The sequence below is a fragment of the Penicillium riverlandense genome, assembly GCF_028828495.1.
Source record: "Penicillium riverlandense strain IBT 135883 chromosome Unknown utg000007l_segment0_segment0, whole genome shotgun sequence".
NCBI lineage: Eukaryota > Fungi > Ascomycota > Eurotiomycetes > Eurotiales > Aspergillaceae > Penicillium > Penicillium riverlandense.
Window position 1 is genome coordinate 2,564,075 of NW_026643198.1, and position 15,797 is coordinate 2,579,871.

The 15,797-nt window shown below is 48.0% G+C and overlaps 6 protein-coding genes across 6 annotated transcripts; 4 read left to right on the plus strand and 2 right to left on the minus strand.

The window, feature by feature from the left end:
* Positions 1-170: 170 nt before the first annotated feature.
* N7474_008617 (PrpF protein) lies at positions 171-1,424 on the plus strand (the record flags this gene model as incomplete). The annotated part of the gene is made up of 2 exons (XM_057200027.1): positions 171-713; positions 771-1,424. The coding sequence occupies 2 exons, from the start codon at positions 171-173 to the stop codon at positions 1,422-1,424; spliced, it is 1,197 nt and encodes a 398-aa protein (XP_057050728.1).
* Positions 1,425-1,501: 77 nt separating this feature from the next.
* Positions 1,502-3,445, minus strand: N7474_008618 (fungal specific transcription factor domain-containing protein; the record flags this gene model as incomplete). The annotated part of the gene is made up of 5 exons (XM_057200028.1): positions 1,502-1,713; positions 1,773-2,291; positions 2,345-2,607; positions 2,668-3,105; positions 3,159-3,445. The coding sequence occupies 5 exons, from the start codon at positions 3,443-3,445 to the stop codon at positions 1,502-1,504; spliced, it is 1,719 nt and encodes a 572-aa protein (XP_057050729.1).
* A 1,053-nt stretch (positions 3,446-4,498) lies between these two features.
* On the plus strand, positions 4,499-6,308 carry N7474_008619 (major facilitator superfamily domain-containing protein; the record flags this gene model as incomplete). Its single annotated transcript, XM_057200029.1, has 6 exons — positions 4,499-4,678; positions 4,738-4,831; positions 4,915-5,157; positions 5,213-5,470; positions 5,528-5,692; positions 5,752-6,308. 6 exons carry the CDS (start codon positions 4,499-4,501, stop codon positions 6,306-6,308), a joined length of 1,497 nt encoding a protein of 498 aa, XP_057050730.1.
* Positions 6,309-6,574: 266 nt separating this feature from the next.
* acoC (uncharacterized protein) lies at positions 6,575-9,493 on the minus strand (the record flags this gene model as incomplete). The annotated part of the gene is made up of 8 exons (XM_057200030.1): positions 6,575-6,945; positions 7,019-7,196; positions 7,247-8,119; positions 8,181-8,467; positions 8,520-8,592; positions 8,657-8,815; positions 8,907-9,334; positions 9,388-9,493. The coding sequence occupies 8 exons, from the start codon at positions 9,491-9,493 to the stop codon at positions 6,575-6,577; spliced, it is 2,475 nt and encodes an 824-aa protein (XP_057050731.1).
* A 548-nt stretch (positions 9,494-10,041) lies between these two features.
* Positions 10,042-11,078, plus strand: N7474_008621 (isocitrate lyase/PEP mutase family protein; the record flags this gene model as incomplete). The annotated part of the gene is made up of 3 exons (XM_057200031.1): positions 10,042-10,185; positions 10,246-10,390; positions 10,453-11,078. 3 exons carry the CDS (start codon positions 10,042-10,044, stop codon positions 11,076-11,078), a joined length of 915 nt encoding a protein of 304 aa, XP_057050732.1.
* Positions 11,079-11,470: 392 nt separating this feature from the next.
* On the plus strand, positions 11,471-14,076 carry N7474_008622 (uncharacterized protein; the record flags this gene model as incomplete). The annotated part of the gene is made up of 2 exons (XM_057200032.1): positions 11,471-12,007; positions 12,061-14,076. The coding sequence occupies 2 exons, from the start codon at positions 11,471-11,473 to the stop codon at positions 14,074-14,076; spliced, it is 2,553 nt and encodes an 850-aa protein (XP_057050733.1).
* Positions 14,077-15,797: the final 1,721 nt, after the last annotated feature.

Genomic DNA, 15,797 nt, shown 5'->3' on the forward strand with positions numbered 1-15,797 from the left:
CCGGAGATTTGGAACCGGTTCGGACACATGAACCGGATCGGCTTATTCGGCCTAAGCACAGCAACATCGCGCAATTCACCCACCTTCCAGTCTTACCCCATTAGTATACAAACCACAACCAAATCCTGTGAATAATACCTACCCACTAGTCCTTGAAAATAATCTCCAAAATGCTCCCGGACCAAATCAGCATCCCCACCGCCCTAATCCGTGGCGGGTCCAGCAAAGCTCTCTTCTTCAAAGACGAAGACGTGCCCCCACCAGGGCCCCTCCGGGATGCGGTAATGAAACGAGCAATGGGTACACCAGACCCCCTTCAAATCGACGGACTAGGCGGAACCCGCATCGTCACCTCCAAGGTCGCCATTATCAAGACCTCGGACCGTGCCGACGCCGACGTTGATTACACCTACGCGCAAGTTAGCATTGCCGAGGATAGTATTCGCTTCCATGGGAACTGTGGGAATATCAGTTCCGGGGTTGGACCCTTTGCTATTGATGAGGGGTTGATTAAGACGCCCTTTCGGGAGGGTGTCTCTGTTGATCCGAGCATGAAGACGAGGGAGGTGCGCATTTATCAAACTGCTATTAAGAAGATTCTTATTGCGCATGTTCCTGTGCATATTGCCTCGGGAAAGGCTCTCTCCAAGGGCGATTTTGCTATTGCTGCTGTGCCGGGGACAGGGGCGCCGATCCTTATGGATTTTAGGAATGTATGCTCTTGTCTTAGGAGGATACGGGATTCATATATCTAACATCTACTTATGCAGACCATTGGCGGCTTCCGTGATAACGGCCCGTTGCCAACAGGACATGCAACGGATGCGCTGCAGATCGGCCAAAAGAGTGTACCAGTCACCATCGTGGACATCGCCACACTGACCACATTCGTGCGAGCGACAGACCTGGGCGTGGAGAATCTATCAGGTCTCAGCGCTGCCGACATCACAAACAACCCGCAAATTATAGCTATCTGTAAAGAAGTACGCGGCAAAGCTGCACAGTTACTGGGTATGTGCCGGGACTGGGAACTCGTCGACGAGCAGTCCCTTGGTGTACCGTCAGTTACTCTCATTGGGCCGCCGAGTCAGGTTGGTCATATCACATCCCGGTTTATCTTGAATAATATGTGTCATGATAGCATGGCTGGGACTATAGCTACCTGTACAGCGGGGTGCAGTCGAATTGAGGGAACTATGGTATACCAGGTGATGGGTACCGGAACATTGGAGAGTGAAGTTTTCAACATTTCTCATCCCCTGGGTATTATGCCTGTCAAAGTGGAGGCTGCCGTTCAAGGGAGGCGCTCGTCAACTATCTCACTTGATGCCCCGGAGTACAATGTTCTTGCCTTTGTGCGGACGTCCAGGAGACTTATGGATGGGAAGGTGTACATTCCGAGTGATGTTTGGCCAGCTGCCTAGCTGGGTGTTGGACTCGTCTGGGTTAAAATGGTATTTTTATCTATCTATAGTTACATCTCTCAGCTTGCAAAAGCCTATTAGTTCGAGCCAGGAGTCATTCCAAATATCGTTTCATTGACTGGTTGGTCCAGTGTCGCGTCTTTCAGTGCTCCTGTCCAGCTGAATTCTGCGAGGTCGTCAAACTCGGTGCCAAAGTATGGGATGCTGTCAAACTCTGCTGAAGCTCTTGAATGCATTTCCTGGCCTTGGATGTCATTTGCATATATATCGGATCTCCCTCTTGTAGTCTCTGTTTGAATTGTCAGCAAGTCTCTCTGTTCAGTTCACGGGAAACTCAGTCACCTTTACTATTCCCGTCCCGCTTCTCCTTATAAGGGCTCGCTAACCCAGCAATCTCCTCACGCCACCACCAGAAAACATCATATATGACACTCATTGTCAGCCGACTTCGAATACGCAGCGTGAGGCTATCTCTTGCGCCATCAGTACCCTTGAAAACAGAGTCGCTAGCCCACATCTGAGCTAGTATGTCTCCACCGCGCGCACTGATATCGTCATGGGCCATGGACAGCCGTCGAAGAAACATAATCGCGGAGAAATACGCGCATTCTCCAGCCTGGGCGTCAACTGCTGATTTATGCATGTCGCTGCGTAGGATCTTCAGAATGGTCAAGGCCGCGAGAACCAGCATCCGATGTATATAGAATGTGCAAACTGCAGCCGGTGTACACATTGAGGTTACTGTTTCGATTGCTTCCACGGCTGTCTCGTAGACGCTGAGTAGTGGGGCAAAAGTTTCCGGGCTGTGGGTGCTAAAGAAATGGAATGTTCTGATGTGTAGCCGCGCGAGGACGTAATATATCCTGGCTTGGTGGATGTGAGACTTCAATTACCTGCATTCATGCGAGGGTTTGGCTTACTCATGCCACTGGTGTCTGTCGAAGGCGACATACTTGACAACTCACGGTCGAAGGTACCGACTAGAGAATGCAGAAGTGCCGTGTTGTATACATTACTTTCGGCTAATCCAGCTTGCTGCATGGCCTGTGTGGCTTCGAGAGCGACTTGATGGATTTTGTATCTGTATTGCAGATCGGGAGAGAGTAGTGAGTGAGCGCGAGTGATATCATTCTTATCCATGGCGGTTAAGACACTGGGCAGAAGTCCATCTGCGTAGCTGGTACTGTTATGATATCAAAACTCAGCCGACGTTTACTTTTATACCATGAGCATAGCTTCTTACCTCTGATTTATTATGATGCAGTAATGCCATAACTGTGCGCGGTATGTTTTAACCGACTCATCTGGATTGAGCTTAACACGAGCAAAATCTTGTCCAACACCGACAACGTGCAAGCCAATCTGCTGAGCTAGGTTTACAGCTGCACCGCTAAATATATGCACCATGGCTTTATTGGCTGAATTGAAGGGGAATGGCCATGTAGATAGTATAAGTAGACTTTGAATCATGTCGATGACAGCCACTCGTGTTGCTAACGACGATAGAGTCATATTCTGGATTGACGGTGCTAGCCGTGTCAATAGGGTCGGATCTCGAACATACTGCCGACAGCCCACTCCCACAATCGTCCAGAAAAGTTGTGGACAGCGGAGGTAATACTCGTCAGGTGATACCTGTGCGTCAAGAATAGGTAGAATGTGAGCATAATTGGAAAAGAACCTGCATTGAACATTAGGGTTCGTGCACGTTAACTGGGGTATGATAAAAGTCACAATGAAAAGCAGTCGTCGATCTTGTGAGCTTCCACCTCGAAGCCGTCCAGAGATCGCGGTGATGTCGGGGATGCATCGGCGTTATGCCGAGAACGTAACGTTCCTGATGGCAAAGATGGCCCTAGCAGAGCATTCCCGACATCTTGGTTTTGTGCGAGTGGACTATATTCTACGGTCCGATGACCGGGGGATGGGTTGGACAGGAGTGAGGGCGGGACTCCATCCAGATCTGCAGCATCGGGCTCCATGAGAAGCTCGTCGACAGGGGGGCTTGTCGGGGCTCTCATTGATATTTGCTCGCGCAAGAATTCTACTTCTTGCTGCAATTCTGCTTTACTGGGTGCTTGTCAGGATCAACACTTTGACTGTTACAGGTTCTAGCTCACGTTTTCTTTTTGACCCTCTTGAAAGACCGTAAGACGACGCAGTCCAAATGCAGGCGACTGCATCGTGAACATAGTTTAGAGAGGTTGTCGCTAGCATCGCACCGCAACTAGTTCTTAGGGTAAGCATGGGGTGGAAGAAAAGGCGATTCGGGAAACCGTCTACCTTCTGCTGCCGGCAATTGGTGCATGCCTTGACGGTTCTTCCGGGCCGCTTTGTTTCGATCATTATTCTGAGCAATATGTCGTCTGAGATCGGAATTTTGATGATCAAAAGCCACAAGTTGGTGCTGCTATCGCTCCAGTTAGTCATTCGCCCCGCTGCCTAGCCCCGCGTTGCTCCGTAAACGGCCCGAGATCATTCGAGCTGTTTCCAATAATCACTTTTCCATTACTGAAAACCGAGGAACACGGACAAAATGAATTTCTCCATATACTGTATGTTATATGATTTCTCATGAGTTAATTGGTGAGAATTCCTTGTTGTCATGGCATTGGCTAGCCTCTATTTTAATATACATGTAGCTGCAGCTCTGGAGCTTATACTAGAGTCATACGGTAACATTATATGCGCCTATGGAAATCATCTGGTTTATGATATTTAGAATATCCCAATTGCTAGTGCTAATTTGCTCTTGAGACAGGCGACTTCTCGAGTCCTGCGTAGACTGCATCAACTCGTCGTGTCTCTCAGCATGTGGGTCGGATCGGAGATGGCGGCCAGGATCGGAGATGGCGGCCAGGATCGGCTTTTACCCCAGATTCATCGGCAAAACAGTAGAGACCGGTCATTTGCTAAAATTGCAAAACCTGCATGAACCCCATGGGGTAGAGATCGAGCTTGATTTTGGTATCTTCTTGATTAGGGTCCAACCACGATATCGACAGCGGGATTCTCTTCTTTGATACTTCCTGTGTCTGCTTTATCACCCTTGGTCATAGGTCAACCTACTCACAATGGAAGCTATCCAGAACAAGTCAATGGAGGAGAAAGTGGAGTATACAGAGCACGAAGAGAAGCACCATGTTGTCCCCGACTTCAAACATGAAAAGTCCCCACGCGAGAAGCGATTGCTGCTGAAACAAGACCTGGCGATTGTGCCACTGCTGGCTGGGTGCTTCTTTTTTGCTTATCTGGTTTGTACTGCGCTGTCACTGCGTCTCAATTCACTTGCTGATTAAATAATAATAACCAGGACCGAACGCAGATTGGAAATGCTAAAGTCATGGGAATGGATGAGGATCTCAATATGTCAAGCAGCCAATACTACAACTGCCTAATGATGTTCTGTGAGTGTCTCGTTATTTGACAATCTTTCTTTGTTCGTTTCCCTTCTTCCAAAAGACGGCGCTAACAATAATCGTCGGGTTAGTCGTTGGCTACATGGTATTTGAACTCCCAGCGGCATTGACCCTGCGGTACATTCCAGCGCCCGTAGTATTTGGTTCTGCCGTCGTGCTCTTCGGTGTGATAGCTTGCTGTATTGCTGCTTGCCATTCTTACGCGCCGATTATGGCCCTTCGGCTTCTAACAGGGGCATTCGAGGCAGTGGTTCAGACAGGCAATCTCTATCTGGCACAGTGGTACTATCCCAATGAAGTGGGAACTAGAGCAGGTGAGTATATATCCTTGTCTATTAATGGATGATGCGCACACTGATTCCTCCGAAGCATTTTTCTATCTTCCGGCTCCAATAGCAGGTGCAATTGGCGGGCTCATCGCTTACGGCGTTGGCAAAAACCTCGATGGCAGCCAAGGAATATCTTCCTGGCGTTGGCTTTTTCTGGTAGAAGGGGTTCCTACTATTTTCTGGGGCCTTCTGATTCTCATCTTCCTTCCTAAATTTCCAGAAACAGTTTCAAAATATGGAAGTGTGATTTTCAAGACGGAAGAGGAGCGGGAAATGATTCTTCAAAGAACCAAGATCGGTAGGCCAGAGCCACACTTTCCGCCATGAAAAGTATATTCTTACCTAGATACAATAGCTAGGAATGTGCCAGATTCGAGGCCAAAATCCGTTCAAGTCTGGCTCGCTATCAAAGATCCCAAGTCTTGGCTACAAGCAATGGCTGTTGCGGCAGTGTGCTTAAATGTGGCTGCATTTGGAGTTTTCCTCCCTACTTTCATAAGTCTCTTTGGCTTCTCAACGCGTGAGTACCTTACTGCATGTTATCAAAATAGTTCCACCGCTAACAGGTTCTGAATCTAGTCATGACTCAACTATACACCATGATCCCCTATGCATTTGGCATTATCACTCTTCCGATTGGAAACATTCTGGCGGATCGGTTCGACAAAAAGGGAATCCCAATTTTAATTTGCCTTTCTGTTTGCCTGATCGGGTATATTCTCCTTCTCACGAGTACCAATCAAGCCGTCCTTGTGGTGGGATGCTGCTTTGTCTCGGCCGGCGCTTATCCCGCTGTCGTTCTGTCTAGCGCCTGGGTCTTGATCTCACATGCTGGCTTTACCAAGCGAGCCACTTCCTGGGCAATGGCACAGATCTTTATTCAGTGCTACAGCATTATCAGTACGCAGGTCTATGTTGATCCACCGCGATTTTTTGAGGGACATGGTACACTACTTGGATTGAACGCTCTAGGCGTGGTTGCTGTCCTTCTCACTATGTGGATCCTCGGCAAAGAGAACAAATGCCGGGATGCCGTGGCTGCCGAGTTTGCTGCGAGGGGAGAGATCAACCCTGACAGTCTTAAGGATTATGAGGAGCTCTGTGACCAGCATCCTGATTTCAGATATACATTGTAGGGTTTCGATGGATTTGGTAGATTGATCATTCCGTTATTGACTAGCAATGCATATCAAGCTTTTAAATCCTCTGCTCTAACAATTAACTAATCCAATTCCTTTCAAATAAGGATGTGGTATAATCAAGAAAATAGTTTTTTGGTGAAATTGAACTACCAAAATTGAAGACTTTGTTTGGTATTTCTTAGATGCTTTGTGTCTCGATATTGTTAAAAATAGGAACGGATTTATATAAGCACGATCTAACAAGTCATATCTATCTCTTCCTACCATTGCAAATCTCTTAGTGCCGCGGGGACCTCCGGTTCCGCACCAGTCAGTCTGGAAGTCGTTTTACGGGCAACCTTTCTTCCGCCAGCCAGGGACTGGAAAATATCACTTCCAAACCTTTGGTAAGCATTCGTCATGCCCTGGTTCTCAATAAGAGCCAATTCCATGTCAGACAGCTGGAAATGGAACGTCGATCCACCAATTTGGACCTGTCGTTCATCCAAGCTGATTTGGATTTCAGCGCCATCAACGGCCAGTTCATAGAAATTATCATCATCAATTGTGAAGCGAAGGATTCCCAAATTTGGGAGATTACGGTTGAAGATAAATGCGAAAGAACGAGCAATCACGCATTGAACCCCGAGACCTAGACGAGTAAGTTGCCGCACGGATAATAAAGAGTGCTTTTGCTTCAAAGATTCCTGCTATTATAAACTTACCTTTCAAGGCTCTCACCGCTGCTTCACGTGAGGACCCAACCCCCAGAGCCTTGCCTGCAACGAGAACCTTTTGTCCATCCCGGACCTTCTGTCGAAACTCAGGCATCACGTACTCCATGCAATGATCGCCTAAAGCTTCATCGGTCGTGGCAGTCACTAGGCAGTCCGCCGGTGCAATCTAATCTAGGTCGTCAATTGCCCGTGTGGTTCTAGGAAGGAGGCGCTTACCGCGTCCGTGTCAACAAAGTCGCCCAGCCTGATGACACGTTCTTTGATTGGGGACCTTGTGGCATTGGATCCATTGGCAGAGCCATTAGCTCCATCAGAACCTGAGGTGCTCTTAAATTTGGTATCTGCGGTGGATGAATCATAATTGGGTTCCACGTAGGCAATGTCGGTGATCTGATGAACACGGTTCGCAGGCTTGCTCCTCTTCGGGTGGCTTTTTATCGCATTGAAATAACTCGCTTCAATCTCCGCCAGAAAAGATGATGGATCAGTGACTTTCATCTCAAAAGATGAGGCGGCAACTGTAGCCGCGGAAGAGAGGTTGCCAATGGAGCCCTTTCCCATGCGGTTCTGGAAATTTCGATTCTGCGACGAAATCCATACCTCACCTTCGCCAGCTTGATCAGCTCCCATACCGACACAATAGCTACATCCTGGTACTCCAATTGAGAAGCCAGCTTCTTTGAATGTATCCAAAAAGCCCAAGGCCTCGAGCCGAGATCGGATAGGAATTGACCCAGGAGCCACATGACGCTTGCCAGGGGCCAACGGCAAATTCCGCCGCAAACCAACATTCAAAACAAGAGCAGCAAGAATCAAGTCTTCTTCGGTTGTTGTGCATGCGCCAATAAAACATCCGTCGAGATGCATGCCTTCCTTCTCCGTCACAGGAACCACGTCATCGGGCGAAGGATAGATCGCGAAAAGCGGCGTTACTTTGGATAGATCAATCTCGTACGTACCTGAATAAACCGCATCTGTATCGGGTTGAAAGTAAATTGAGGAAGACCGCCTGTACTTTTGCTTCCGGCCCGAAATGTAGGTCTGAACAATGTCGTCAGGCACAAATAGCCCTGTTATGGCACCAAACTCCTATTAAAAAAAGGTTAGTAAATTAAATTATAAAAGCATATTCTTCTCAAGAATGGCTTACCGTGCACATATTTGCAATTGCAAACCGTGCATCCACAGACAGGTATCGACAGCCAGGACCTGAGAACTCGACTACTTTCTCAGCAGCTACTGTGTTGCGCTTGAGCTCGCCGAGGATATGGAGGATAACATCCTTTCCTCCAATTCCTAGTTGTGGCTGTCCAACAAATTGAATGCTAATACACTCAGGGACTTTAAACCAGGTTTCACCGGTAATCACACTCATCGCAACGTCTGCGGCACCGAGCCCGACAGCGAGACATCCAACAGCGCCAGAAGAACACGTATCTATTTAACCGTCAGTCGATTTGAGCGCAATGAGGGCCATGTGGTATTATACGAGAATCGGAGCCAAGGACAAGTAATCCCGGCTCTGCTCTTTCTCTCACAAATTCGGTGTGCATGATGGTATACTAAATATTATGCATCAATACTGATACATAGATGCGGAGCAGTTTAGCCAGTGGCGTTGCTCACATTTGGACCCTTGTAATCAGTCAGCTTGAAGTCTTGTGCAGCTTTATCTGTAGCTTTGATAAGCCGGCGATTTAACGGAGTGTTGTACGTTCGAGGATCGACGACATGGTCCCCAGCAATCCAGAAACGGTCATTGCGCCAAATCTTGAATGAGTCAAGCTGAGAGAGTGTTTTGTTAATTCCCTTTAGAAGAAAAATACCCTCGGTTAGTTTTGGAAGTCCACAAATTAGTAAACGAAAAGGCGCTTACAAAGTATGATATCTCAGACGCAGCAACCCAGTCGATAGCCACTCGCACAAAATCTCCGGCAGTAAGACCATTGGATGCAATAGAATCGACAGAGTGATGTGCAAGGATTTTTTCTGTCAACGTCATTCCACGTCTCTGCACTGGTCGCGTTGATAGAGGGCGCAGAAGCTGCCGGCTTTTTTCCGCCGAGGATAGTGACTGAAGCCATGCCTCGACCCAAAAAGTGAGTGCATCACAAGCAGATGGCTCAAGTGGTTTCCACAAATCAATTTCAAGACCTCCATGAGACTTGGGTTCCAGTGCGATGTCTCTGGTGCGCTGAATTGCATCGGCCTCGTTCGGCTTATCTTGGCCTTCCAGGAGATTGATGAAGGCATCGAGTACGGCCACAAAATTTCCAAACGCGAGTTCATCGCTGTCGGTATCGCCTAGATATTGTTATATATTATTTTAATCAGCCAAAAACGTAATTGGGTCTTACATTCTTTCTTTTGTACCGGAGACTCGATATGAATTCCACGGGTTGTCTGTAGGACATGTGAGATTCTCTGAGACAAGGTCAGAAGACTAGCGTCGTTTGTTGCCATTTTGGAAATTAGCTTTCAGCAGAAAACGCTATCAGATGCATAGGCAGCTTCGTCAAGTTCTCCTGTGAGACTGCTGAGTCGTTTTGTAATCAAGAAATCCAATTTTGTAGCTCGAGCGAAAAACGGACGTGTCGCACCGAGGCCCGGAACCCGGCCTTTTAATGGATTTCGCAATTGAGCCATTTGCCAAAATCCCCCGCACTTCAATGGGATCCTTCACTTACCGCAGTGCATGTCTTCCTTCGAGAAATTCGGGAAATCGGCATCTAATTTGTCGATAGAGCGGCTCCACCCGCTACTGTTTCGCTCAATTGCCGACGTCACCCCTTAAATCCGATTTGAGGTCCAGGTGTCATCGGCCACAATCCGGCAAAACAGCTTTCGCACAACTCTCCGAAAAAAAGAAAGAAAAAAAAAAGCCTAATAAGCCGGCATGCTCAGCTCGATCCAAGATGTATAAGTCAGCAAGTCTCAAAGCTCTACGTGCTATATCTCGCGGTCGTGCCTTCCTTTACTGTCCGATCAACCACGCACAAAAGAGATTCATCATGGAAGGCACCTCTTTTATCTCCCCTGCATCATTGTTACGGCGGCAAATAGCGAACAAGGATGAGATCGTCGTGTGCCCTGGCGTATATGACGGGCTCAGTGCGCGTATTGCCCTTCATGCCGGCTTCAAGAGCCTTTATATGGTGAGCCTCGGACACTTCCTCATTGAACACCTTAAAGTAGATTTATTGATGAAATATTAGACTGGCTCCGGAACTGCAGTTTCCCGACTTGGAATGCCTGATATAGGTCTAGCTACCTTGAATGATATGAGGGATAACGCTGCTCTCATTTCCAGCTTGGATCCATCGGTTCCGCTCATTGCAGACGCAGACACAGGTTACGGCGGTATGATATTTAACGTGTTCAGAGACGATATATACAAATGGAACTAACATATTCCCTTTTAGGTGCATTGATGGTAGGCCGTACGGTCGCTCAGTACATGCGTGCCGGCGTTGCAGCTCTACATCTCGAGGACCAGGTCGTCAACAAACGATGTGGCCATCTCCGTAATAAAGAGCTGGTCTCAGAAGACGAGTACTTGTCACGGATCAAAGCGGCCGTGAACATGCGAGCAAAACTTGACGGCGATATTGTCATAATCGCACGTACGGACGCATTGCATGTCCTTGGTTTTGAAGTCGCTCTAAACAGACTGAAAAAGGCAATCAGTCTGGGTGCTGATGTGGCTTTTCTCGAGGGTATTCGCACTCTGGAAGAGGCAGAACGTGTTTGTAAAGAGCTGCACCCGACCCCGGTCTTATACAACATGGTTCAGGGAGGAGTCTCCCCGCGCCTGACCGTCTCGGAAGCCCAGAAAATTGGGTTCAAGATTATCATATTCCCTGCTATCGCCTCTAGGGCGGCCTTTTTATCGATCACCAAGTCTGTGCAGTATCTCAAGGAAACTGGCGATTTTCCTGACGAAACGGCCAATGTGGGCCCAGCTTCTTTGTACAGTGTCTGTGGTTTGGATGAGGCAATGGAGTTTGATAAAGCTGCTGGCGGAAAATCTTACGAAGGGGGGATATAGAGCTTGAATTCCAATTTAATGAACATACTTGTTGCAATTAGGCAATAAACTTTATCTGAAAAGTCACAATTGACCCTAATATGAAGACACAGTACAGCAGCTTACGCCAATTGCAAAATTCTTTGCCAATAAGGGAACTGATCCCTTTTGCTTCTCTTTTTGCGAACTTGGAGAAAAAGCCGACGTCGACTTGTTGACCGGTCAATTAATTGCGGGGAAACAGGTCAAGCCGCACCGGCCCGAGACGTAGAGCCGAGTGCCGCGCGTGACATAAATTATCAAATTAATCACGATTGAGCGTTATTGACTATCATTATTCTGTCCTTCCGAGCGCCCATTTAATCTCGGTTTAAATCTGTTGTGGGTTTAAAATAGCCCGTTTCTCAGCCATCATGCCGAAACAGAACAGCTATGGCATCCCTGTCGCGTTGTATCGAGGCGGAACCAGTAAAGCACTTTTCATCCATGAAGATATACTTCCTCCACCAGGCGCTGAGAGGGACCGCCTGTTAAAGCGCATGATGGGGTCACCAGACCCGCTTCAGCTTGATGGAATGGGCGGGTCAAAAGCGGTTACCTCGAAAATCGCTATTATCAAAAAGTCAGCCCGTCAGGGCATCGATGTTGACTATACCTTCGTTCAGGTCGGAGTTTCAGACGACACAATATCCTACGTGGGCAATTGTGGTAATATATCGTCCGCAGTTGGACCATTTGCCATTGACGAAGGCTTGGTCGAGTTCAGGCCGGGCAGTTCAACTGTACCTGGGATGAAAACACAGGAGGTTCGCATTTATAATACTGGCACAAAGAAGAAAATTGTGGCACACGTCCCGATTGATGAAAGCGGAAGCTTCGAAGATCAAGGAAACCAGGAGATTGCCGGTGTTCCAGGGAAGGCGAGTCCTATTCTGATGGATTATCGATCAGTAAGCTTCCCTCTTTCATTGGAATAGTCATTGAGGCGCTAATGATAGATCAGTCTATTGGATCAATCCTCTCTAAAGGAATTCTCCCGACTGGAAAACCAATCGATGTAGTCAACGTTGGTGGAAAGGATATTGAGGTGACTGCCTGCGACGTCGCCAACCCATGTGTATTCGTCAACGCACATGACTTCGGCATCACTGGCTATGAGAGTGCCGCCGATCTCACAGCCAACGAATCCTGGATTGCAAAATGCCAAGAGCTACGAGGAAAAGTAGCGGAGCTTCTGGGCTTGACCAACGACTGGACAACCTGGGACACAATCTCCCCGTTTGCACCTTTGCCGATATTCGTCGCCCCCCTGCAGGATCCTGCCAAGGGCCATATTTCAGCTCGGCTTTTTCTCGATAAAATGTGCCATGAAAGCATGGCCGGTACAGGTGCCATTTGCTCAGCAGCTTGCAGTCGTGTCCCTGGCACTATTGTCAACAAAGTGATTGGGAAGACAGCAGAACTGGACGCTCTCGACATCGTTCATCCCATCGGAATTATGAGCGTTTGTGTTCAAGTTGAAGATAACTTGGGATCCAACGGTCTACCAGTGTTTCACACACTCTCTTTTATCCGAACCGCACGCCGTATCATGGATGGGACGGTGTACATACCCAAAGAGTTTGCGCCAGCAGAGCCCACGAAGACAGCACCTGAAGATGCCCCCGCTCCGGTTACAAAGATATTGGTGGATTTTGTGCATCAGACAGAGTACAAACAGCTCAATAACCGAACGACAACAACTTTGAAAAACCTGATAATCGACTATATCGGTGTTACTGCCGCCGCCACACAGAAAGCCGAGTCCACTGGGCCTGTGTACGAGACTATCTCAAGACTCAATGGAGCAAATGGCTCCTACACTGTGATCGGAAAAGACCAGAAGTTCAACGCTCAATACGCTGGTCTGCTTAACGGGTTCCTTGGTCATTCCCTCGATTTCGATGACACGTATGCAGATGGCTCTCTGCACGCTGGTGTTACAACGATAGCGGCAGGGCTTGTAGCCGCCGAGCATACATCTGTCAGTAGTGAAACCGTTCTCGTGGCACTTGCAGTGGGGTATGAAGTGACATGCCGTCTCGGAAGAGCTCTTGGTCAAGCAGCATACTCGAGAGGATTCCATAACACCGCAACGGCGGGTATTTTCGGGGCTGTAGCGACCATTGCTAAGATCAAAGATCTTTCCGCACCCGTTATCGAGATGGCATTCGGCCTTGCGGGATCCAAAGCAGCCGGATCGATGCAGTACCTCGAAAACGGGTCTTGGAACAAGCGATTGCATCCAGGATTTGCAGTCCATGACGCCTGGCTTTGCGTGGAATTAGCAGAATCTGGAGTTATTGGTGCAAAAAAGATCTTTGAGGGCAAATTTGGATTTTTCAACGCATACACGCCAGCAAAGATCAATTACGACAAGCTTCTTCACTCGCTCGGGACTGAATGGGAGTTCTTGAAGTCAATCTGGAAGCCATTTCCAGCCTGTCGAATGACGCATGGACTCATTGCTATGGTCGACAAGTTGCGAACCCCTAGCACGCTGAACAAGGACATTAAGTCTATCACAGTCCGAATTCCAGAATACCAGCTCCCGATTGTTGGGGCTTCCACGCCCAATAAGATTCACCCACAGAATATTGTGGATGCCCAATTCTCGGCTTATTATCAGGTTGCCTTAGCCTGGCTCCATGGTGGATATACTGGCTGGGCCGGGTATGATAGATTGCATGATTCCGATCTTCATGCTCTGACTGACCGGATCAACATTTCGTCTGAACAAACAATGCTCAAATTTCAGCAAAAGATAGCAATTGAGTTTGTGGACGGGTCTGTCATCACAGAGGTCATTCAGCCAATGCCGGAAGATGGAGCCGGAGAGTCCTCTAGCGACAAAGTGTACGCCAAGTACCTTGGATTAGCGTCTCCTGTTTACGGAGAGGATCAAGCAAAGCGCATCAAGGAAGTTGTGTATAATCTTGAGCAGTATAGTATGAGGGAACTGATTGGTCTGCTTCAGTAGACACAGACAGAACACAAATACATTCAGAAAACTGATGCAAAAACAGAAGTTGTCAGTGTGCCATTTCAAAAAAAGCTTTGTTGGATTAGAACTAGTTTTCCCTGTGATTATTCAACTAGCAGCCATTGAGTGCACTATGTTGGTCAAATTTGGTCTCGTTCTCTTGGGTATTCAACCGCTTTAATCCCCGTTCGGATAGCAGAGGACAACATGGTGGTATGGCGCTTTGGTCTTTGGCGGGCAATCACAGCGTGTAAAATCTTCCAAGTATCCATTCTCAATAGGAAAGTACAGCGATCCAAAGCAGAAATTGTGACTGTGCGCTGTATCGGTCCAGATTGCAAGTGTGTCTAACAACGAGCCTCTCGGTCACTCATTGGCGAATCATTCTCGTCTTAATTTTGTACACGTGCTAATTAGCGTTCAAGTGTTGATAACTTCCAGCAGTGAGCATAACCCTAAATGAAATTGCATGTGAGAATAGCATGATTCGATCATGGCCCCGTATACGGCCCAGATCCGATCCGAGATTTTGCGCCGAGCTGAACCAAGGATCTGCTCCAGCGCCAGGCAAAGGTTTTGCAGCGGGAATTCCTAGTTCTTACAGAACAGAGACCTGTCCCTGACAATTAACATTGCTATCGCACGTCAATATCCACCTAGGGTTTTGTTTCCACTACCGAACCAGTTCTTTGTCCGATCGCAAGTGATGAGGCGTTAGCCGGGTGGAGGGAACATGACCCAAGATTTCACTCATCTTGGTGCCGAAGCCGTTAGATCCACGGTCCACATCGGATCTGTACAATACGTACCTCGCACTTTTCGGTTTTTTCCTTCTGAAAGCCGGCGTTCTCGGGCGAGATAAAACTTTTGCCACGGAGGGGCATTAATATAGACTAATTTTGAGGTGGTTTCGTTGTAAGGGAGCATGGTCGCTCGAATGAACAAGAAGGAACCCACAAGTTCTCGTGGCCCACTTATCTAAGTATGGTCGATGAGTAGCATCGACTCGTTTTGGAAGGAGTTTCAAAGTTGATCACCAAGACTGTTACTCCATTTGCCCTTGGTTCCTCCCCGCCGATTTACCACACCTACTCTAGATGGAAAGAGAGATTCTAGGGGTTCCGCCGATGTGCGAACCTCGAACTGCGGTACTGTACATGGCGCAGCCGTTGGGTTTCAGGATCAAGCACAACCCCAAAGAATCAGGCATGGGGCTGCATCAGGCAGTGGAATCGCTTTTCCGACGGTCTGAACCCTTTGTGTAGGTCAGAAAAAAATGCCTTGGGCTCCACCATTGCTCTCAGCCTTGAGCCTCTGAGACGATCTCGGAGAATTTCAGATCGTCTCACAGCCCGCCCCGGCTCCAGGGGGCGATCGTTAGTGGCCTTTTTTAGGGGCTGTCTAGGCTCGTGTTCAGCCACGCCACATTTTTTTTCCCTTGAGGCCGCGGCCCAGATTGGACCGACTCCAAACAATAATGTGAACGAACTGTCTAGATGAACCTTATTGGTCTGTTCTCTAGCTAGTGTTTGTAGCTTTCTTGTTTTTTGTGGGGGTCGCGAGAAAGTTATTTTTGCAACAAAGAAAGGAGAGACTTTCCGCCTCACTCTTTGTGTCCTTTTTTGAATAATTGCACCCAACATGCCTTGAGTCCCGCCCGGAATGGATTGCGGCATCTGAATCAATTCATCAATTCATCCATGGTCGACGAGACTAAT